Below are 22,174 nucleotides of genomic sequence, written 5' to 3'. Positions count from 1 at the left end.
GAAGGGACATGAGCAGGGAGAAGCTCCAGCAGATCCATGGAGCAAACCACTCCTTCCCCCTCCAGGAATGGAAAGGGAATGAGAATTCCTGACCTGAGCATCTTTTCTGCCTTGTTTCCTGGTTAGATCCTTCAGCTGGAAGAGGCTGCAGGGATGAGGAGGATCAGTGGTGCTGCCAGCTGGCTCCTGGAATGCCTGAGCGTGCTGCGGGATGCCCGGGACACTCCAGGGCTGCTGGCTGCATTCCAGCCCTTTTCTGAGGCCGTGCTCCTGCTGAGCCGCCTGACAGCCAAGCGCCTCCAGGAACTCCGGGACTGTCCTGCAGGGAAGAGCTTGGCCCAGACCCTGCAGCTGCTCCACAAGTGCGTCTCACTCATCCACACGGCCCTGACACGTTCCAGGGATAGCCAAGCTGACCTCTCCCAGGATTCTGTTTTCCAGCTGACCGAGAGGACCATCAGGGAGCTCCTCTCCATGCTCACGGAGCCCCAGGACAGGAGTGGGATCTTCTCCCAGCAGGTGAGCAGGCTCCAGGCTCTCCTCTCCCACCCTGACCCCCTGAGCCTCTCTGAGGGCGGGTTCAGCTCCCACTTGGAAGTGGTCATTCTCCATGGAATGCTGCTGGCAGAGTTATCCAGGCCGGATCTGCAGCTGGAGCTGGTGGAACATTGCTGGGCCCTGCTGCAGCTGAGGAGGAGCATCTGCAGCCACATGAGCCGGAGGGAGGGCAAGGGAGAACAGGCACTGGAGCGGGAATGTCACAGCTTGAGGGAGGAGCTGGAAAACCTGGACCGAGCAGCGCTCAGGGCCACGCTGTGCCAAATCCTGGATGGATTCTTCGAGGAGAAGGAGCCCCTGAGGCAGCTGGTTGAAGGTGCCCTTAGCCTTGCCCATTCAGGATGTTGTCCAGCAGGACCAGGAGGAGTTTTAAGGAAGCTCCAGCCCCTGATTGCCGCCTTCTTCGCTCAGGCCCAGCGGATACTCCGAGCGGCCGATCTGCTCCTGGCCAGGTGTGCCAAGGCCCAAACCGCCAGGGAAATCCGGGAGGGCGTGGAGCACTTGCGGAGCCTCCTGGCCAGTCTCCCTTCCCTGCTCATGGAAACAAGTGGAAATACCAAGGAGCAGCTCCAGGCCCTGTGCTGTGCCTGGGCCAGAGCCACCAACAGCCTTCTGTGCTGCTTTGAGGAGACCATCGGCATGAGGGAATTCCTTGAGTTATCCATCCTGGAGCTGGCCAAGCAAAAGGAATGGTGTGAAGCAGCACTGGAATGCTGGGATCCTGAGGGATTCTCCTGGCACAGCGCTCGCCTCATGGGCTGGGCGCGCTGGGTGGTGGGAGCCTCCACCCGGCACGTGGACAGGACCACGGATCCCATCTTCAGGAATGGTTTGCTGGTGTGGGTGGAGCAATTGGCCAAATCCATCCTGGAGCTGGGAGCAGTCACGGCCCTCATCCCAGGAAGGTTTTCCTGCCTCCAAAGCCAGGGTGCTTTTTCCCAGGCAGCCAGCTCCCTGATGGACTCTGCTCTCCGTGTCCAAGCAGGGCTGGATGGGTCCAACCACCCGGAGATCCTCAGCCCGCTCCGGGAGCAAGTGCGGAGCACCAGGGTGGAAAAGGGGCTGGAGCTCAGCCCATCCCACGCTGGGACACGAACCAGCACGGATGAGGCAGCGTTCCAAGGAGATATCCAAAGTCATCCGTCTTCACCACCAGCTAACCTCCACCTGGATCCATGGAAAGGGGATACACACCCAGTCGTCACAGCTCTCCTGGGAGCATCCCAGGCCGGTGACATGGACACTGTCCGTGCTGCCTGCTCCATCCTGCTGGAGCTCTCCGATGGATATGTGGAAGCAGCACGGGAAGCGCTGCCTGTGGCTGAACCCCCCCAGCTCCAGGTGCTGGAGCAGCACTGGGATATCAAGGCACTTACCCCAAGGATCATCAGCCTGGCCACAGAAACAGCCCCTGGGCAGCTCCCTGCTCCAGGCAGGCTTCTCCAAATGGCACTCAGGCTCTCGGGAAGGATCCAGGAGACTCGGGAGTGCCTGGCAGCTGTGGCAGGCTCTTGGAATGGTCTGGCCCAGCAAGTGCTTGGATTTATCCTGTCAGGTGACTTTCCAAGAGGGAAGCAGGCTTTGGATGAGACCCTGCTGGGTTTAGCGGGAGCAGTGCAGGCGGCAGGAGGCATTGCAGGCACAGCCTGCAGTAGGGGAAATCCCAATCCCTCTCGTGTCCAGGAGAGCTTTCTGCAGCTCCAAGCCAAGTTTTCCCGTGCTCAGCTGAACACCAAAGGGTTCCTGGAGAAGGCAGTGTCCTTCGGGGAATCCTGTGGGATGGAAAAGGCCATCCTGGAGCTGCACAGTGTCCGGTGGGCCATTGGCATGCGTGTCCTGCTGGATGCCGTGGATCAGTTCGTGGGCAGGGATGTCCTGTTCCTGAGGGAGCTGAGCAGAGCCGTGAGGAACAAGGTTGGCCCACGGAGCCTCCTGGCTGCTGTGGCTGAGAATTCCCTCAGGTTGCAGGAGGCTGCCCGACTCTCCTACTTATCCTGCCCTGGAGATCACGGTGCCAGAGAAATCCTGGTGCTCCGGGAGGAGATCCAGGTGCTCATGGAAGCGCTGCTGGATGTGTCCAACACCCTCCTGCTCTCCCCACTGCCTACTGCCAGCTTGGCCACACGCTTCAAGCTCCTGCAGAGGGATGTGGCCCTCAGGGCCAAGGCGTTGTTGCTCCACATGGAAAGGGTCAACAAGGAACAGCTGCAGCTCATCCAAGATGTGGTTGGAGCAGCTCTGTCCAACCTCCCCCAAGAGGAGAGGCAGAGGAGCAAAGAAGGTTTTGAGGAGAAGGCAAATCAGCTCATGGCTGATGTCCAGAGGGTCAGAAACACCCTCCAGGGTGCTCTGGGGGCCGGTGCTCAACTGACATCACAGCCCAACCTGCTATCCATGGCTGACCACCTCCTGCTCCTCACGGCTGACGTGGTGGGAAGTGCCCGGCGGCACTTCCAGAGCCACCAGGACACTGGGGATCCCTGCCAGGACCCTGGGGATCCCCACCTGGAAGGCATGGTGTGGTACTGGTCGGCCAAGGCACACTACCTTGTCACACAGCTCTGGGTTATCCCTGGAATTGACAGGGACATCCTGAGGTGCCTCACAGAATGCCTGCAGCAGGAACGCTTCCCAGGATCACCCAGCAGCACAGCTGGACTCTCCCCAGCCCCAGAGCCCCCTGAGGCAGCAGGAATTCATCCATGCAGGAGCAGAGGAGCGAGTGGAGCCGTGCAGGAAGCGCATGAACTGGTACGAGAGCTCTTTTCCCTGGCAGGGTGTTGGTCTGGGCTGTCCATCATTCCTGGTGCTCCCAGCATGGAGCAGGAATGCTGGCAGGGCCTCTGGAGGTCAGCAGGCTGACCCTGGGCCACTCAGGCAGCTCAGGTTGCTGGCAGCCCTGGATTCCTGGATATCCGATCGGCCAGGCTCTCCTACATCCATCCCAATCCATTTCAGAGGCAGAGAGGCTGTAACACTCTCCCTCACCTCCACACATTCCCTCTGGGAATACCAACAACTCCATTCCCATGGGTGTCAGGAGCTGGGAAAGGCTTTGGCACAGACCCAGGTCCCTCAGCAAAGTGCTTTAGAGCTCTCATTGTGCTGGGAATTAATTGCAAACTGTCAGCTTGCAGGACACCCCATTCCCATTTTGAGATGGCTCCAAGGGCTTTGGATTTAGGGAGAAGGGCTGGTGGGAAGGTAGAGTGGACCCAGAAGGGGGTGGGCAGCTCTCCCACCAACCTTACTCACCAAAATTTCCTTCAGAAACATCCAGGTGGAGGAGACCACTCGGCATTGCTGTGTCCACACATTCCAGGTCTGGAATCTGCTCCATTACTGCCCCGACAGCACCAGGATGGCCCTTCCAGCACCTCCCCTGCAAAACAGGAGAGAGGAAACTGTGACAAGTGGCAAGGTGGCCCCAGCAAGGTGTCCCAGGTGACCCAGGACATGGCCACAAGGAGGCTCCACATGGCTCAGTTCCTGCGGAGGAAGGGCCCCATTGCGGTAAGGCAGCGTTTCATCCCTCTAGTTTTCCCTTAGGATCATGGCAACTCCATCCCAAATCCCTGTGTCAGCCAGCTCTTGGCAGAGTGGCACCAGTTCTATTTGTGCAAAATACTCCAAATTCCTTCCTCCTGGTTGGATGTGAGCTTGGCATCCTGTCCTTTCCTCAGGATGTATCTGAGCCTCCTGGACCTTCCCTGTTCCGCAGGAAAAGTTTTTTTTTCCCTTCTCTCCCCAGTCCCATTGATTTTTATCCCATTCCAGAGCAAGGAGCAGTTTGTTGCCTGTGCCAGGCAAATGGTTTCCGATGGGCAGGTGGTTGTTAAGTTTGGGAACATCCTCGCCAAGCACTGCCTGGACCAGAGGTGCTCCATGGAGCTGCTCCGTGCCACTGAGCACACCCAATCCATCAGCAGCCAGCTCGGCATCGTGGCCAGGTGAGCTGCCAGCAGCTGGGATCACCTCTCCCAAGGTCATCCAAGAGGGATCCCTTCTCCAAGGAATGTGGGTGGTGGTCCCCAGAGGTCCTAGGGGAGGTGGGTATTGTCCAAGAGTTGAGGAACAATTTGGAGGCCTCCCTTCCCTCCATGGGTTTCCCTGGGAACAAGCTGGGTTTGGAATAACAACACTGTCAGGATGTCCAATGTCCTTCCAATAAAATCCTTTGGAATGTCTTTGAAGGGTGAAAGCAGTGACTGGGGAGAGCAGGGCCTCCTCTGAGCTGCTGCTCAGCAACGTGCAGAACCTCATTCAAGCAGTCCAGCACATCCTGAGGGCGGCCGAGGCGGCGTGTGTCAAAGTGAGTCCATCGTGGAATCCATCCTGGAATTGCTTGGGTGGGGAAGGGTTGCTCCAAGCCCCATCCAGCTTTGAGCAGTTCCAGGGATGGGGCAGCCACAGCTTCTCTGTGCCAGGGCAATTCCATGCTGTGGGAGTTTCTCATCCAGGTCCTTCTATGGCAGCTGGGATCTGGCTGCTGTGGGGCTCCAGCTGGAGCAAATATTCCTCATGGAATACTTTCATTCATCCCAGGCATTGACTGTCCTTGAAGTCACCTTTACCTGGTCCATTCCCCACTTAATTTTTGGATCATAGAGCACCCTTATTTGGAATTAGTCCATGCTATCCTCTTTATTCCCAAAAGCCAAATTCCCAAGAGTTTCCCATCCAGCTGCCATCTACAGCCACCTGGTCTGACTGCAAAGTCCATGGGACTAGATTTCTCCTGAAAACAACTGGAAAACAAGTGCAAACATCACCAGCCTCTCCCTGAGGCAGCATTTCCATCTGGATCCCATCCTCCTCTATAATCCTACTGCTTTTCCTGGGATCAGCATCTCTTTTTGAAGGAAACACAGATTTTTTAGAATCCCATTTGCTGAACAATCAGCCCCAAAGGTGACAAAGCTCTTCCTGTGCTTAATTAAACTTAGCACTTCCTCTATTTGCCCATTTTTCACTTTGCTGATGCTGAATTAATTAATTCATTAATTTTGACTATGCAGATCCCAAAGCCCTTATGACCTGGAAATTTCCCTGCTTATCAACAAACTGCCCTCCTTTCCTCTCCCTGTAAGAAGCTTTTGAAGCATTCTGAAGCATTCTGAAGCATTAAGAGATAGCGATGCCATGTGGATCATGCACACATTGGCACATCCAGACTTTTCCATCATTTAGGATGCACAGGGATACATTAAACCAATTCCTTCGTCCAACAGGGTTTGGGACAACCTCCAGCAGACCCTGAAGAAGAAGAAGTTGCTGCTTTCTGCCAGCAGTGGAGGAAAACCCTGACACAGCACAGAGCCAAGGAGGCTTTAAATTCCGCCCGGGATGAACTGGGGCTCCGGAAAACTCGAGGGGCAAAGGCTGAGCCCACCCTGATGGCTCTGGTGCAAGAGCAACCCCCTCGGAGCAGGAATATCCCAAAGCATCCCAATCCTAGGAAAGGACACACAGTTATGGACAGACATCTGTAAATCCAGAGGGGCTCCTTGTCCCAGTGCTGTTGGAAGCAGAGGGATACTTTGCAGTGTGAAGGATTCATGCTGGAGTTTTTCATTGTGGCAGGAAAATCTTGGAACAGGCTCCGTGGGGAGGCCAGGAATCTTCTGGTGAGTGTTTTACCCCCAGGTGGTGAGATGGGATGGATGGGGCTCTGGAGAATCCTGATCCAGTGGGAGGTGTTGGAGGTATCCCTGCCCATGGCAAAGGTTGGAATGGGATGAGTTTAAGGTCCCTTCCCACCCAAACTATTCCAGGAGTCTATGATCCAGGGATGCTCAGGCTTTGTGCCATCTTTCAGCCTTTCCTCTTTCACATATCCAGGGATACAGCAGTGGGGAGTGCTTTGTCTCACCTGCTGCCCCTGAGCCTGCAGATTTCTTCCCAAAATCCCACTCAGCCCCAGGATTCTCTCCTATCCAGAGTAAACATTCAATCCCCAAGATCACCTACCTCACAGCTTCCAGAGCATCCTAGACTGGTGACACTGCTGCTCCTGTATCCTGGCTCTCCACATCCATCCTTCCAGTCTCAGGATCATGAATTGTCCGATGGAAACACTGCTCCATGTTGGAATTCTGCAGGAGAGGTGGAAGGGAGCCTCCTCTGTGGAATACACAATCCAACACCACAGCAGATCACAACTGGCTCCATGGTGGCTGCAGCCCATTCCAGCCCACCTTGGTGTCCCACCTGCATCCCAACCACCTTCCTCAGACCAGGAATTCCATTACGGGCAAGGCAGCGAGGAATCTCCTCCATATTCCAAGAAAAAGCAGCAGCAGGCACACTGGAGACTCTGGGAAGCTATCTGCAATGGATAAAGCAGGGGAGGGAAGGAGGGAGGAAGGCAGGAAGGAAATACACATGGAGACAACAGGCTGTGAGGACTCACAGGCCTTTGTATCCATGCCCTATTTCCACACTATTTTTCCCTGCTGGCTTGGTTTTTTGAGGAAAACCTCAACCAGCCACACCAGTGAGTAGATGAAGAAATAACAGATTACTAATAAGGACTAATGGGTTACTCCAAAATCACAACCCAGTGCCATGTCTATTCTCTACTTCTGCTACACAAAAAAAATCATAAAATTAATGGAATTCATGCTCTGGCAAACCAGGAAGACAAAATGAAACCACGACTGCCTTCGGAGATGCCTCCTCTGCTGTGCAAGAATCACAAGCTTCCCTTGGCTCACCCATCCAAGGCAAAACCTCAGAATCTGGGATAAACACTCTGTTGTCCCAATGGAAACACCACTTGGCCAACAAAAAAGAGGAAAAGGTCCATGACCATCACTTGGCCAAGGGAAAAACAAGAGGAAAAGGTCCACCAAGGAAAAGACTTAAAGCAGAGAAAGCTTCCAAAGGGGTGGGAAGCAGATGATTGACTGAGAGGCTGGCACATTTTGATTGGAAAAGCAGCTGCCTAGGAATGACTGCACTCCCTCTGGAGAAAAAGCAGCCCCAAAGGCTGGACGGGAGGTCTGGAGGACACAGTTGTGCTCTCCCATACAAAACCTGGGGAATTCACAACATGCAGGATGTTCCATGATGGAAAATGGCAACTCTCTCTCCATGAGACCTAGGGATCAGGTACAAGGTTATGTTAAAACCCCACGAACCATCCCAAAAAAAAGCCCAGCTTTGGTCCCCCTCCTCCCAGCTGCCACCATATGCGCACGGAGTCATCACCAGGAATTAACTGTACCCTTTTTAATTGTTTTGTTAAAAATGTCGTCGAGACACCATGAATACAAGTACTGCAGTTACAGCCATACAAAAAAAGCAATACAAATTAAGCAGCTGAATACAAAAATACGTTGAAATACATGAACACCACAATGGAACTTGGAGCACTAAATCCCAATCGTGTAGGCGTGGAAAAAAATTAAATAAAAACCTTTTTTTTTTCGTATTAGACAATGTAGTTTTCTCCACTTTGAACAGTTACTTTTGCTAGTTATGTACTTCACAATTTCTTCTATGTACAGCATAGAATAAAATACTTTTAAAAGATATGACATTTTTCATCCTCAATATGTGATATAGTCTCTTTTACACTAATATTGACTGCGGGAATAAAAACTGTCCGTGTCTTACATCAACTCATTGGAAAAGGAGGAGCGACGCTTTCCTTTGAAATCATTTCCGTGAGGTTTTCCATCAGTTCAGGGGGTTTGGCAGTCCTGGAACGGCATCTCTCCCGGGAATTCATGTACATAATATTGCTTGGATCTATACAAATGTGGCAATCGGATCTAAGTGGTGGTTGGGAAAGAGGCAGCTCACACATATACAGCTCTGGGAATTTTCCATGACTTATTTACAATGAAAGTGCTTTTCTCAGCTCTAACACGATCCGGGGGGATTGGTTTCCTTTCTACAGGTCAATTATTAGTCTCCCTGAAATTGGAAAGAAAAAAGGATTCTCTAGAAAATACCACAGCTTTGCAAACACTCGAGCGTACTGGAGAACTGCGTGTGGTTCGGAGATTAGCAGCTGAAAAGTGGTGGGAATTATAATTTAAAAATAAATAAAGCCAAAAGAGGTAACCCAGGTACAAAACAGCAGAGAACTGCAATACCCACAACGGTAAAAAGACTCCAAAGCCGTCTGCTAACAAAAGGGGGAAGCAGTTGGATCAAAAGTCTTGAAAACATCTTTTAAGGATTTATCATCCGACTCCCCGTTGGGATCGCTCTCCGGGGCCTGCGTTACCTGTCCGGGCTGCCTCACCTGCCTGGGGTCGCTGTACTGTGGCCGGATTAACCCCGACAGGGCCTGGATTGGGAGATTATGGACGGCAGGGGCAGCGCTGGAGTGTTTAGCCTGAGATTTACTGGTGCTGTTTGCCTTGTCTGAAGCAGCTTCCGCTGATCCTTCCGTGGGTTTTTCCGTGTTGGAGGCAGCCTTCTGCTGGGACGCATCTTCCGCAAGACTCGGCTCATTTTTACTGGAATTTTTCAAAATGCTTTTTTTCTGGTTCTCTCCATTCTCTCCCGAACTGGCTGGAGCCGTGTCCGAGGATGAGCTGTGATCCCTGGGATCGTACAAACTGATCCCGCTCAGGATGGAGCCGGGAGTTCCCAGCCTAACACCACTGGATGATAATTTGGGTGCATAGGGAGGCAGAGCATCGGGGTCGGATTTTGGAGTCGTGGCTTCTGAGGGCTGGGATGAGCTGGCAGCAGCTCTGGCAAGCCGGGGGTCAAACTTGGGAGGGTGGGAATCCTTCCCGACTCCGTGGTGAGTGTCTGCACTCGACAGTCTGTGGAGTCTGGGATCAACGTTCTTTTGCAAGCGAGGATCCCCCAGTTTGCTGGAGCTACTGGCATGGGAATCTGTGGATGGATCCAAGTAGCCACCCCGGCCCACAAGGCTGTTTTTGGCCTTGGCAGCGAGCCGGGGATCAGCTGGCATCGCGTTGGGGTGTGGATCGTTCTTCAAATTCCGCAGTTTATTCAGTCTCTGGTCAGCAATGAGTGGAGGGAGAGGTAAATTGATGGAAGAGACGGGGTCGGGTTTAGGCAGAGGGATTGGGAGCAAGTCCTCGGGGGCCCACACAATGTGCTTGGCAAAGTTGGGTTTCATCAGGGTCACATCCATCTTAATGTGGCTGAACTGCCGCAGCTGGGAGCGGGGATCCCGTAACGTGACGCCCGGCAGAGGCTCCAAGGGAATGAGGAAAGCTCGTTCCCTCAGCTCCCTCTCCGAGTCCTCCTCATCATCATCCAGCCCTTTCTGCTTGACCTTCACTCCGGCGTGGGCGTGGTGCAAATCCAGCTTGGCCCCGGGCAGGGAGGGGCCGGGATGGCCGCCCTCGCTGACCTTGTGCATCCGCGGATCGCGGGCCAGCCGGGGATCCAGGGACGCCGACTCCGAAGGTTTCCTGGGATTGGGCCTTGGAGACGCCCGGAGTCTCGGGTCAGCAGCCTGAGGCCCCACACCTTTGTCTTTTGCCAGCCTGGGATCCGTCGGCATCCCAAGCATGTGCTGCTCCGTGGAATGTTGTTGCCGATTCCTAAAGTTTTCGCTTTGTTTCTTTAAGGTTTTGAGGATTGATTTAACACTGCTCCCCTCTTCCTCCTCACTACTGGAATACCAGTTGACATTGTCATCTAAAAATCAAAGAAATGCCACAAAATTTAGATTATTCCAGCAAATAATTCTTAGAGAATCCAACACTCCCTAATGGGAGTAAATTCAAACTGAAAAGATCTGATATGAAATCACTCCCAGTGTCATAAAAATCACAACCTCAAATGACCAAAATCCATGTAATTAAAGAAATGCCATTACACAAAAACCTGGAGATAGTGGAGGTAGAATACAACACAGCCTGGGAGTGTCTCCATATCCATCAATATTAATTTGGGAAAGTAACCTGCTTTCAAACAATCCTTATGGGTACTAGTAAAAAAAAGGTATCTAAAATCTGAGTCTTGACTGGAGAAGGAAAAGTAAAATGGCCCCTTGCAGTGGTCTTTAATCCAATTACAAATTTAATTACAAATTTGCTGCCTTACTTAATCCAAATCCCAAAGTTTGTAGGAGAGGTTGAGATTCAGGAAGGGAAGAAATTACAGTATTTTATTTTAAAGGATATCAGAGAAGGAAAAATGCTGCTCTAGAGGAAACAGATCAAGAAGGGCACCTGAAGAAACAGGACAGAGAATGCACTTCCAGTCCTGGCAGCGAGAAACAGCCCCTCTGGTCCAACAAGGGATTTTGTTGTAATTACCAACCAAAAGTAATTATCAACCAAAAGACCTTTTAAAAGTGCAACTAGATTCAAAAATTATTCACTGGAGCCAGGATGGACTGAACCTACACTAAGATCCTAGAACAAGCTGGGAAGAAGAGCTGAAGACACTGAGCTGCTGCTGCTTCCAATAACAGTGAGCAGTGACATGAGGCGAGCCAACGCCAGCCGACCTGCTGACCACGGCCATTAAGTATGATGAGAATTCCAACCAAACCCTGCTCACCCTCATCTTTGCTCATGGCCCGCTGGCCCTGGCTGCTGGCAGAGTCTCCATCCCGCTGGTGCTTCTGGCTGAGCCTCGCATACAGGGCCTTCTGCATGGCCGGCAGGAAGTCGGGCACGTTGATGCCCTGGTTGTGGCCCATGTGCCCACCCATGCAGTCCGACTCGCTCCCGCCCGGATGCGACTCCGGAGCCATGAGGTGAGCCTGGTGATCCGTAAATTCTCCGTGCCATGCTCCGTCTGCAGGACAAAACTCCAGTTAGCAGTTATCCTAGAGAAATGTTGATAGCTGTAAACATGGACTCATGGAATGGATTGGGTTGGAAAGGAGCTTAAAGGACATCCAGTTCCATGCCATGGCAGGGACGCCTTCCCCTATCCCAAGCTGCTCCAAGCCACATCCAACCTGGCCTGGAACACTTCCAGGGATGGGGCAGCCACAGCTTCTCTGGAAAAACTCTGCCAGGGCCTCCCCACCCTCACAGGGAAGGATTTCTTCCCAATATCCCATTTCACCCTAGAGCATAACATGACTTAACAACACAACCGAGAAAGCCAGAACACTGAAGACATTCCCGGAAGCTTCTATCCAAAATTCATCCAGCAGATGTCCTTACCTCCAGAATTATTGGCTGGCTGGAAGTTGTGTACAGCTTGGTGGGAATAATAGTTGTCATAGAAGTCAGCCGGGTTCTGCATGGGCTCGTACTCGCCGGGCATCTGCTGGTACTGTGGCCCCGGGGGGCAGTGATTGTCCCTTGGCATGTTCACCATGTGTCCCTGCACTCCAGGGGAATTGTAGGACCCTCCCATCCCCGGCGGGGTGAGGGGTGGCCCACCCTGCTGCCCCTGCATGGGCATTCCAGTCTGGTTCTGCGGGCCCATGTACCCCGGGGGAACGCCCTGCATGGGGGGGCTCTGCGGCATCCCCGGCCCTTGGGGGCCTCCGCAGGGATGGTGCCCAGGAGAACCGGGGTGCATGGGGGGCCCGTTGTGTCCTTGGGACATGCCAGGACCTGGCCCTGGACTCGAGCCTGGATTGTACATGTGCTGGGAATGGGGGTCGTTGCCCTGGAACGGCGGCCGCGGGGGTGACGCGCTGTTGTAGAAGGTTGGTGGCCTGGAAGCAGAAGAAAATCAAGGAATCAAATTTTGGACCTACAAACACCAACAGTTGGCTCTCTTCACCCCCTCCCACTCTAAATTGATCTGACATTGGATAAAATTCCCAAAGGAGCATTAATTTCCGACTACACCTATTCCACATTCCTTAACTTGGCCAAAACCACATTTTTTCCAATATTTGCTCAGCTCCATCAGTTTTGCCCAAAACAAAGCCAACTACAAAAAGACTGGAGCAGGGAACAAACTGCTCCACCTGCAGATGGAGAGGCAAACCAAGAGTCAACTTCTGGAAGGTCAGGCCTAAGCTCCTTTCTATGGAAAACATGAAATAATCCTGGTATCAACTATCTGGCAGATCCTCAACTTAGCCCAGAATCCTGACAGGAACAATGATTAAATGATAAATATCCAGGAGAGTTCTCCCCAGAATTCCAACACCTACTTCTTCCCAATTTTGTGTGCCAAATCCACAGTGGGCTTCACAACGATTTCAAAAAGCGATGGGATTTTCTTATAATCTCCTGAAGGATCTTGGTAATTTTCCATGTCGGACTCGGAGAAGGGATATTGCTCTGGGGGGGTTGGCAGGAGGCCGACCCCCGGCGGGGGTTTGGGAAGGGGAACAATGCCCCGCTTCCGGAGTTCCTCCAGCTCCTTCTCATCTTCATTCTGGGGCTCCTCCTCATTATTCAAAACCTGGAACAAAGCCACGTGGCAAACATTTAATCAGTTTTTCAGTATTCCAGTTCAATTTAGTCTTGTGCCTTTTATTGAAATATTATTTCCATATTTAGATAAACAACTTTCCTGTTATTTGCTACAATACTGCTGGATATTGACATCCAATTCAAAGGAATTCTAAACCCATTTTGGGAGTTGTTTTTCAGGGCACCAAATCCCAGCCAAGAAAATACTTCTCTATTTCAGGAAGGAACAATTTCCCACAAGTCCACTTAGTTCAAACAGGAGCGGAAGGAGTTATCCCTCAAATTTCTAGTGTTGGATTCACACCCCTTTTCTTTTAAGGCCTGGTGGGCAGTGAGTGGAGAGGGAGTATCCCAATAAACCAGAGCTCAGGGTCTCCCAGAGCACAAGGAAAAGGCTCCTCCCTCCCTTCCCCACTCGGAGTGTAGCAATCCCAATATTCCCAGTGTCTGGATCACTCACCTTGTCCAACAGCTCCTTGGTTTCTGCAGTCAGGGGCGCGTGAGAGAATTTGCATTTATCTCCTTGATAACACTTTGCTCCTGTGTGGTAGAACTTGCAGGGGAATTCATGTGAGGAAGGAATTAAGGATTTCTAACAGTTTGGGAAGGTTGTAAAATCCAGCTGGCAGCTATCCCTCAATTCTTCATCAGGAAGTCATCGTTATGGTAGGAATTTTGGAAGCTAACAACCAACTTACCGCTTACTTCCATTTAAAATTCTCCTAAAAATGGCATTTCTGTGGCCTTCAGATTTAATTTTCCAATTGTGATTAAAAAGGGAAAGGTCTCAATTCCAAAGGAAAACACCAAAATACTGAGAAATAGGAAGAGATCAGGGTCTTAAAAGTGTGGATAAATGTATCTAAAATTCCTGGGATTTTATTTTCGAAAATGTTACAAATCAGTAATTCTGTATTTATTTTTTCCTCTGAAGAATTTGAGAAAAAGAATCTTGTAATTAATCTATACAGTAGATGGTAGAGTCTCTTAAAAAACATTCACCTTTACAAATCCTTTATATCAAAATAAATAGAAATAAAAGAATAGAAATTAACATTGCAGATCAATTTAGAAGTACTTTTAAAGGATATTGTGCAAATAAATGCAGTTCTCTCCTTTGGTGCAGTAACCCTGGATGTAAAACTTACAGATTTCCTTTTTCTTTTCAATCTCTGCATCATGATCAAATTTACACTGTTCTCCCTATAAATAAATTGGAAGAAAACAAAACAAGGAAAAACCATTATCCATCTGAAATGCTGAGTAATTTAATTCCATAGTAAAAAGAACATCCTCCTCAGCTGAATTTAGACTTTTCATCTTTACCAACATTAAATTCCATTATAAACAGTAAAAACTGTAAATAGAGGGGATCTGAACATAGAGAACATTCCTGGATTGGAATTCAAAGGAATAGATGGAATGGTGACAGAAAACAATCCCGGTTCCCTGCCTTCACCTAGGAATTTGCATTAAAAAGGCACTGAAATAATATTTTACTGAATTACTTTAATATATTCTGTTATTCTTTAGAAATATTTTGCTGGATGGGGGTTTGGGTATTTTTTAGGATTTATTTTCCTGAAAAAGACACCAAGTGCTCTTTCAGTCCCTTGTAAAACTGAAGGTGGCAGCAAATAGTCATCTGAGCCAAAGGTATTGAAAGACAGCAAGAAACACAACATTTCACTTTTATTTTTACCATTTGGGTTAGAAACAGAAAATTCCACTGCTAAATCCCAAGGAACCAAATAAAAGTGAAAAGCATTCAGTGGTTGTGTTTTCTACCAATCCCACTTTTTAAAGTTTAGCACCACAAAACAATTCTTTCAAAGTTCCCAAATCAGCAGGAAATAATTTAATATATTCAGGAATTGTTGCCTATTTAGATTCCAGACCTGTGAGAAATTATGTCAGTAGTACCTTATCATTCTCAGGGTAAGTTTAGGATGCTTTTATTAATAAAAATATTAATTTTTATTAGAATTTACATCAAAGTGTGTAATGGAAGGGGATGTTTTTCCACAAATAATTCCATCTAGAAATCTTCAGCACATCAGAAATCAAAATACTGAGTTTCAACACCCAAGTTTGCTAAAAATTTATTTTAAAAAAGAATTAAATTTACCTTAATGCACCTCCCTTCGAGGAAGTATTTACAGATCTGTTTGCCCTTGTGCTCCACTGTGTGCTGGTTTATGAACTCCTGGCTCATATTAACCCATTTCTTCACTGGTTTGCCATCCTGGAAAAAAAAAAAATCCACATTTTATCAGCTCCTTTTTGGAGCACCGGTGATGCAGACACTGGGAATAAGGACTGGAATTGCAGGTACCTCGTGGAAGCCATCGGATCCTTTATTGCCGCCTCTGCCCCTGCCACGATCTTTGCGCTTCAGTTTCTTTTGCATTCCACGCCCTCTTCCAACGTTGTAGTTGTTCCCTCGTTGGGAAATGCCTGGAAAACAGGAATAACCTCTTAAAAGGATCACAGAAATTAAGGGAAAATGGTTCTTTCATGGCATCAAAGAAAGACAAATGGATTAAGTTAAATCACTCTCTTTTTACTATTGGAAATGTTATTTCTGACCAGCCAGAATATCCCAGGAAAACCATTCCTGGCAGCTTCCCTCATCCAGGTCTCCACCCCAAAAATGCCACCAAAACTCCCCTTACCTTTCTGGATCCCTTTCATGCCCTGTTTCTTCACTGGTTCCTTTGAGAACGGAGGTCCCAAATCCCCACTGGAAGTCTCTTTAGCTTGTCTGTACTGTTTGAGCTGGTCAGCAAAATCCTCATCCTTTTCCTCCTCGTTGTAATTGCCAAAGTTTTCATCACTGTAATGACTGTAGTTGTCATATTCCTTACTTTTGACATTTTTTTTATGCTGCATTTTCTGGGAACTCATGTAATTCCCTGACACGTGTCCATGCTGTAAGGAAAGGGATTGCATTAGGAAGAAATTCCATATTTCCAAACCCCAGCCCTCCAAACTGCTCTAAAAATATATTTTTGGGGCTGTTTTATCATTACCAGATTTGCCAAAAAAAAAAGCATCAGTAAGTATTCAGGAAAAATTAATAATTTTAATTCACCAGCTGAGAAAAGCCAAGAAAATTGGGCTCCCAAAAAGCAGAATCAACTTTAGATACTGAAAAGTGGCTTTTCAAGAGTTTTTTCTTTTGAGGCCAGCCTAAATCCAGTGCAGGCAATAAAAAGATTCCTTAATAATAAAGATTCCTTAATTCCTGATGCCTGATGGAAGAAAAATTTGTATCAGGCTTATTTTCTACCACAGATCCTGCTTTACATCTGGGAATCTCCTCAGGGAGATGAGAACTGGATGTGCTTCCAGAAATCCAGGAGAACAGGCACAGGGATGGAGCCAAACTTCCAAACCCACAGTGTTTATATCTGTACTTTTGGAATGTCACCTCAATAAGGACATGAGGAATGAGTTTGAAACTTCCTACCTGACTGAAGGAGGAATCATAATCCCTGTAGGAAGAGCTGCTGCTTTTTTTGTGGGGCCTTTCCGTGCGCTCCATGTCAGAGTCGTGGCTGTAGTCGGAGCTGTCATCGCTGGAAGGGGAGTTATGCTAGAAAACAGAATAAAAAAGCTGGGAACTTTGAAGAAATCATCTTCTTCCCATTAATATAATGAGCACAAAAGTGATACATTTACATTGTGCATCTTATCCTAAAAACTCTCAAATCCCTCTGGTTCAGCTTCCAAGTCCTGCGCTTAACTTGAACATTTAAGACCAGTTTAAGTCTTAATGGTAATAAAACCATTTTAATTCCTTTGCCAATTTCTTGGATCCTTGTCCTGGACACCCATGAATCAAATCAGAACTTCCAAAATGTTGGGTTTTTCCTAACCTTATGCTTGTCCCGTCTTCTCCTTTTGGATTTTTTCTTTTCCTTCTCTTTTTTGCGTTTTTTCCGGGATTTCCGGTGGCCTTTCTCATTTTTCTGTTTATCATCCCCTTTTGAGCCGTGTTCCTTCACATCTTCATAGGCTGCATCATCTATTTCCCCATCTTCCAGCTCTCCATCTTCCCTGAAAGAGGGATACCAGGAAGACAATAAAATTCCATGTTATCATCCAGCTCACCTGTCACCGGAAAAAAACAGTTAAAAATTCTGAAGTAACCCAAAGCTGTGATTTTTGGGATAAATGGATATGCCAGGGAGAAGACATGACTGCTTTATGACCTGGAATTTCTTGGAATTACATTAATGAAATAAAACTGGAACATTATTATCCCTGAAACACCTGCAGCTATCCCAAAAATCCAATTATGTTTTGATTATATCAGTTAAACTCATTCCCTCAAGGATCAATTAAAATATCCTCTTCCATGAAATACCTATGGGAAAATGCTCCTTGGGAACAAAGTTGCTCCCATGTCTCAATTCCTATGGGAATTAAACTCATGGATTTCCAATTCTGGGATGCATCCAGGACTGGAATAACTTTCCAGGTAAACCAGTCTCAGTAATACAATCCCTTGGATTGCATGGCAGAGGGAAGATTACAAAAGCCCTCTAATCTCTAAATTCTTTCCACAACATCCAAGCATTTTCCAAGGACTGAGCTTCAAGAGTGTAAAAAAGGGGATGGGGAAAGGAAAAAGAAGGAAAAATCCAACAACTGGATAAATATGGATTGAAAAGATAATGGTCAAATACACCATTTCTTGGAAATTAAGTTATTTTTCAAGGAAGTGCCAAGGCAGGAATGCTTTTCTGGTTCAGCTGCTTTTATTCCCATTTAAATCCCAAACTGGAGCTGTGCACCAGGAAGGGAGAGCAGAACCTCCTTTTCAGGAGATCTCCCCTCTCCCACAGCCTCCAGATACTTGGAGCTAGATGTGAAAACAATCCCAGAAAACATTCCCACTGTCTGAGTGCATTCCTAGAGCAGCCCTCAAATGGATCAGAAAGGCACAGAAGCCAAATGACCTTCCAGGGAAAAGCAACCTGATGAAATCCCTGAGCAGTTCACAAATATTTGAGAAGGGAGAATCAAAAAACCCTAATTCTGGTATTTTAATTTCATTTCTAACCTTTAAACCTGGATTTTAGCTCCCCTTCCTTGACCTAATTTCAGGTCATCCTTAAAAATAGAATTCTTTATGCCCAAAGCAGATTTACTCCAGAAGCTCCTTAAGTCCAAGATCCAAACCCAGAATGCATTTTCTGAAATATTCTGGGAATCTTTACCCTCAAACATTATTGAGGATTTCATTCCCCATCATTTCATTTAAAAAATTTACTTTAGGTTAAAATTCCCTGATGGCTAAAATTCCCCAAATGTTGATACTAAGGTGCTGCTTAAGAAATTAGGAATTAATAAGGAAAATAACTCCAAATAGCAGAGAATTTTCACTGGGAAAATCAAATAAAAGCAGAGGGTGGCTGGGAGCAGTAAAAAGTGAAAGTAAATTAATTTCAAGCTATTTTCTGGGAAATCTGGCATTGATTTGTGTGTAAATAAACTTGCCTCCAACTTATTCCTTACCCTTCCATGGATTTACCCACACAGAATCAGGAAATCCTCACAAAATCCTTGCAGGAAAAATCTGTCCAGGATCCCTGTGCTGGAAGGCTCAGACCCTTCATCACCAAAATATTGTCAACAACAGGAATTAAACTAATTAAAGGACATTCCTGTCTTGAGAAAACTGCATTAAAACCTTCCAAATTGGAATATTCAAAGTGTGGACAGACAGGGTTTTTAAAATTATTTTTTACTAATTAGTAAAAGTAATTACTTTATCATTCAACAGAGCCGCTCAAATCAAACTATTAACAGAATTCCTGCTGCACAAATTGATTGGGAATCATGAGGTTGCCAGTATGGGTGTTCCCTGAACTGGACTGGTTTTACTGGTCCTACAGTTGCACACCTGATGTAACACAAAAACTTTGGAGTTGGGCCTTTTTTGAAGTGAATGAACTCATTTTACAGAGCTGAAGTTTTAGAAAAAGTACAAGTTATGATCTCCCAGGTCACGTGTATTGTTGCTGTTCACCTCATAAATTAAAACATTATAAAGCAACACTTGTAAATTAAAATTAATTAGGTTGTTAGGTGGCACTTATTGGCTCTATTTCACAATTACCAGTGTCACAACTGGTTGTACTGGTGGGAACAGCTGGTGAGAGGATGAGAACTCCAAGCTGGAAAAACTCTGCTCCCAGCACTACCCGGAGTCACTCGGGCTTGTCCTCAAGGTTTTGAGAACTCCAGATATTTTCAATCCCTGAAACAGTGAAAAGTCACAGCCTGATTGCAGGAACTCCACAGCACAGCTCTGCCCCAGCTCCAGAGATCCCAGTGGATTCCTGGTGTGCACTCAGCTCGGAAAACAGAGCATGACACAACTTCCACCCTTGCCCAAGGACAAGCAGGAAGGGGAAAACAAGAACCGGGAGCTCTGGGCTCTGCCTTGGACTTGCACTAAAGCCCAGGCCCATTTTAGGGATCACTTCCCGAGGACAAGCAGGAAGTGGAAAACAAGCACCAGCAGCTCTGGGCTGTGCCCTGACCCTTGCACTCAATCCCAGGAGCATTTCCCAAGGACAAGCAGAAAGGGGAAAACAAGAACAGCAGCTCTGGGCTCTGCCCTGACCCTTGCACTAAACTCGAGGAGCATTTTGGGACCACTTCCCAATTTATAACACAGAACTCGGGACTCTTTTCTCCAACAAGGAAACAGTTTTGCATTTACCCACAACCCTTTTTTTGTTGTTGTTTTTTTGTCTGTTTGGTTTTTTTTCCCAGTGTTTCCTGGTCCTCTGAAGTACCACAAATGGTTGTGGAGCTGTGTGGGGGGAGGCCAAGCTCTGGGAATGGCAAAACCTCGGCGTTTTTAACTCCTGCAGCTTTGTCAGGAACGCTCAGGGTAGGTGTAGGCTCAAGCACTGGTAACTGCCACCCTGGCACAGTATTTTTGGAACTAGTTAGGAAGGCCAGAGCTGCCTGGAGAAAGGATTTGAATTTCCAGCAGCTGCAGGAGAGAAAAGGAGGGAGGGAAGGAGGGAGGGAGCAACAGAGGTCCTTTCACCAGGAACAGGACTCTGGGTTTCTGCGCATGGGGATTGAGAGGTGGCAAAGATAACGTCAGTCAGCCCTTAATCTGCATAAAAAAGATCCAGTTAAATGTGTAAGGTGGAATCTGGCAAGAAAATGACGTTAAATATGGCTCTAGTGAGAGATTGTGGTATCAACAAAAACAGCCAAAAATAAAAAACCCGCCCAACTCGGAGCACCCTTTCCTGCCTGAGACAGAGAACAATGGTGACATTCAACAGACACCCCCTGGAAAGTGCAATTTATGGAAAGAATGGCAAACAGCCCCCCTTCCCAGCCAGAATAAATCAATGAAGATGTAAAAACGCATGCATTCCAAAAGGAAAAATTAAAACCTTGCTAAAGAAATGCACTTTTAATGCAGTGACACCCCCCTCCCCAATTTGCATTCCCCACCACCACCACCCCGCTCCAGCCTGAAGGTGACCTGCCCCCCAAAAACATCGTTAACCCCCTCAGGCACATTAACAGAGCATCATCATCATCATCAGCATCATCATCATCATTACCAGCATCACCCCACTAAGTACCACCATTATGAGAAGCGGAGAGAGAGAAGAATGTTACTCGACCTTTCGTCCCCTGCATGTTGCCTGTCAGAGTCGGGCATGTTTGGGTCAAGAACTGGGTTTGGGGGTTTGGAGAACAGGCTTTCAAAGGCCATTGTGCCTGGCTGTGGTGTGGTGAGGAGGAGGAGGAGGAGGGAGGTGGAGGAAGGCAGGGCCCCGCCGCTGCCCGCGGTGCGGAGCGGCGGGAGGAGGCGGCGGCGGCGGCGGCGCGCACGGCCGCGCTGGGGGCGGCTCGGTGAGGAGGAGGAGGAGGGCCGGGCCCCTCAGTGAGGAGAGATGATGAAGGTTTGCACTCACGGTTACTTAGTGAGACACTAACGGGCACTCAGCGCCCGGGCCCGGCCGCCCCGCGCGGGCGCTGCGGGGAGGCGGTGGCGGCGGCGGCGGCTCGAGCGGCAGCCCCGGGGCACAGGAGAGCGGGAGGACACACACACGGGGGGAGGGAGGTGCTGCTGGCCGGAGATGGCGGCCCTAATTCTTCCTTACAAACATGGCGCCCGCGCGAGGCACTCGCACAAAATGGCGGCGGCGGCTGAGGGAAGAGAAGGAGGAGGAGGAGAACGGCGGCAGCAGCAGCGGCGGCAGCGGCCCCCGGCGCTTTGCCGCACACGCTCGCTCAGCGCCCGCGGCCCGCACGCGCCGCCGCCGCCGCCGCCACAGCGTCTTCCGCGCCCGCCGGGGCCGCGATGTCGTCGCGTCCCCTCACGCTGCCGCCGCCGCCCGCCGCGCTCCTCCTCCTCCTCCGCCGCGGTTCTGGGCCCGCCCTCCCCGCGCGTCGCCATTGGCCGCGGCCGCCGCGTCTCGCGCGCCCATTGGCTTTTCGCCACGCCCGTCAACCTCGCAGTGACGTCACGAGCGGGCCCCGCCCTCCTCCGCTTCCCCTCGGCCGCCGCCGCCGCCGTGCGCGCGCGAAGGGGGCGGGGCCTCGCCGCGCGTGCTGTCACGTGCCCCGCGCCCGTCACGTGGCGGCGGCGTCCCCCCGGGAATGGTGGGGAAAAAGGGGGGAAAAGGGAGGGAAAGGGGGAAAAGGGCGGCGGCTTCCGCCTGGCGAGAACCGGGACGGGCACCGGGCGCGGGAACGGGCCTCCCCTCCCGCCACTGCGTCATGGCCGCCGCCCACCCCCACCTCCTCACGTAGTGTGGGCAGCGCCCCCTGGCGGCCGGTGCGTGTGAGGGGAACCGGCCCGTGCGTCATTAATTAGTGACGCTCGTAATTAAACAGAGAGTGTGTGGCCCCAGGGCGGCACAGAAGCGGTGCCTGGAGTCGCTCTCGGGGTCAGGGCGTGACAAAACCCGGTATAAAGCGGTTCCAAGACAGTCACTTAATAAAAATGCGGTGGGCGAAGGGAAGACGCGTTTGTCAGAGGCGCTTCAATAACGTTTAATCAAACGTTCCCGGGAAAAGTTACATTTGTATCCTGTCCAGCTGCCTCCCTGCCTTTCGGGGCTTTTCAGGACGCGGGACTCGGCTTTTTTCAGTGCTAGCAACCGAATAAATTTTATAAAAACAAAGCGGAACACTCGCATGAATTCCCATGGGATTCCGAGCGGGAGGAGCCTCAGATCCTTCAGGGAAGAATCATTTCCCTTGGGCCTCACACACCT

The 22,174-nt window shown here is 49.5% G+C and overlaps 1 protein-coding gene across 1 annotated transcript; it reads right to left on the bottom strand.

Moving 5' to 3' along the window:
- Window positions 1-7,776: 7,776 nt before the first annotated feature.
- On the bottom strand, window positions 7,777-21,143 carry ZC3H6 (zinc finger CCCH-type containing 6). The gene is made up of 12 exons (XM_066546088.1): window positions 20,573-21,143; window positions 16,781-16,961; window positions 16,372-16,497; window positions 15,575-15,830; window positions 15,235-15,356; window positions 15,028-15,144; window positions 13,991-14,102; window positions 13,360-13,469; window positions 12,635-12,888; window positions 11,685-12,187; window positions 11,068-11,307; window positions 7,777-10,197 (listed from the first exon to the last, which is right to left on the bottom strand). The coding sequence occupies exons 1-12, from the start codon at window positions 20,662-20,664 to the stop codon at window positions 8,696-8,698; spliced, it is 3,615 nt and encodes a 1,204-aa protein (XP_066402185.1). The 5' UTR covers window positions 20,665-21,143; the 3' UTR covers window positions 7,777-8,695.
- Window positions 21,144-22,174: the final 1,031 nt, after the last annotated feature.

This window comes from Molothrus aeneus, chromosome 3, assembly GCF_037042795.1.
Source record: "Molothrus aeneus isolate 106 chromosome 3, BPBGC_Maene_1.0, whole genome shotgun sequence".
Taxonomy (NCBI): domain Eukaryota; kingdom Metazoa; phylum Chordata; class Aves; order Passeriformes; family Icteridae; genus Molothrus; species Molothrus aeneus.
This window is presented reverse-complemented; position numbering and strand designations above follow the sequence as displayed.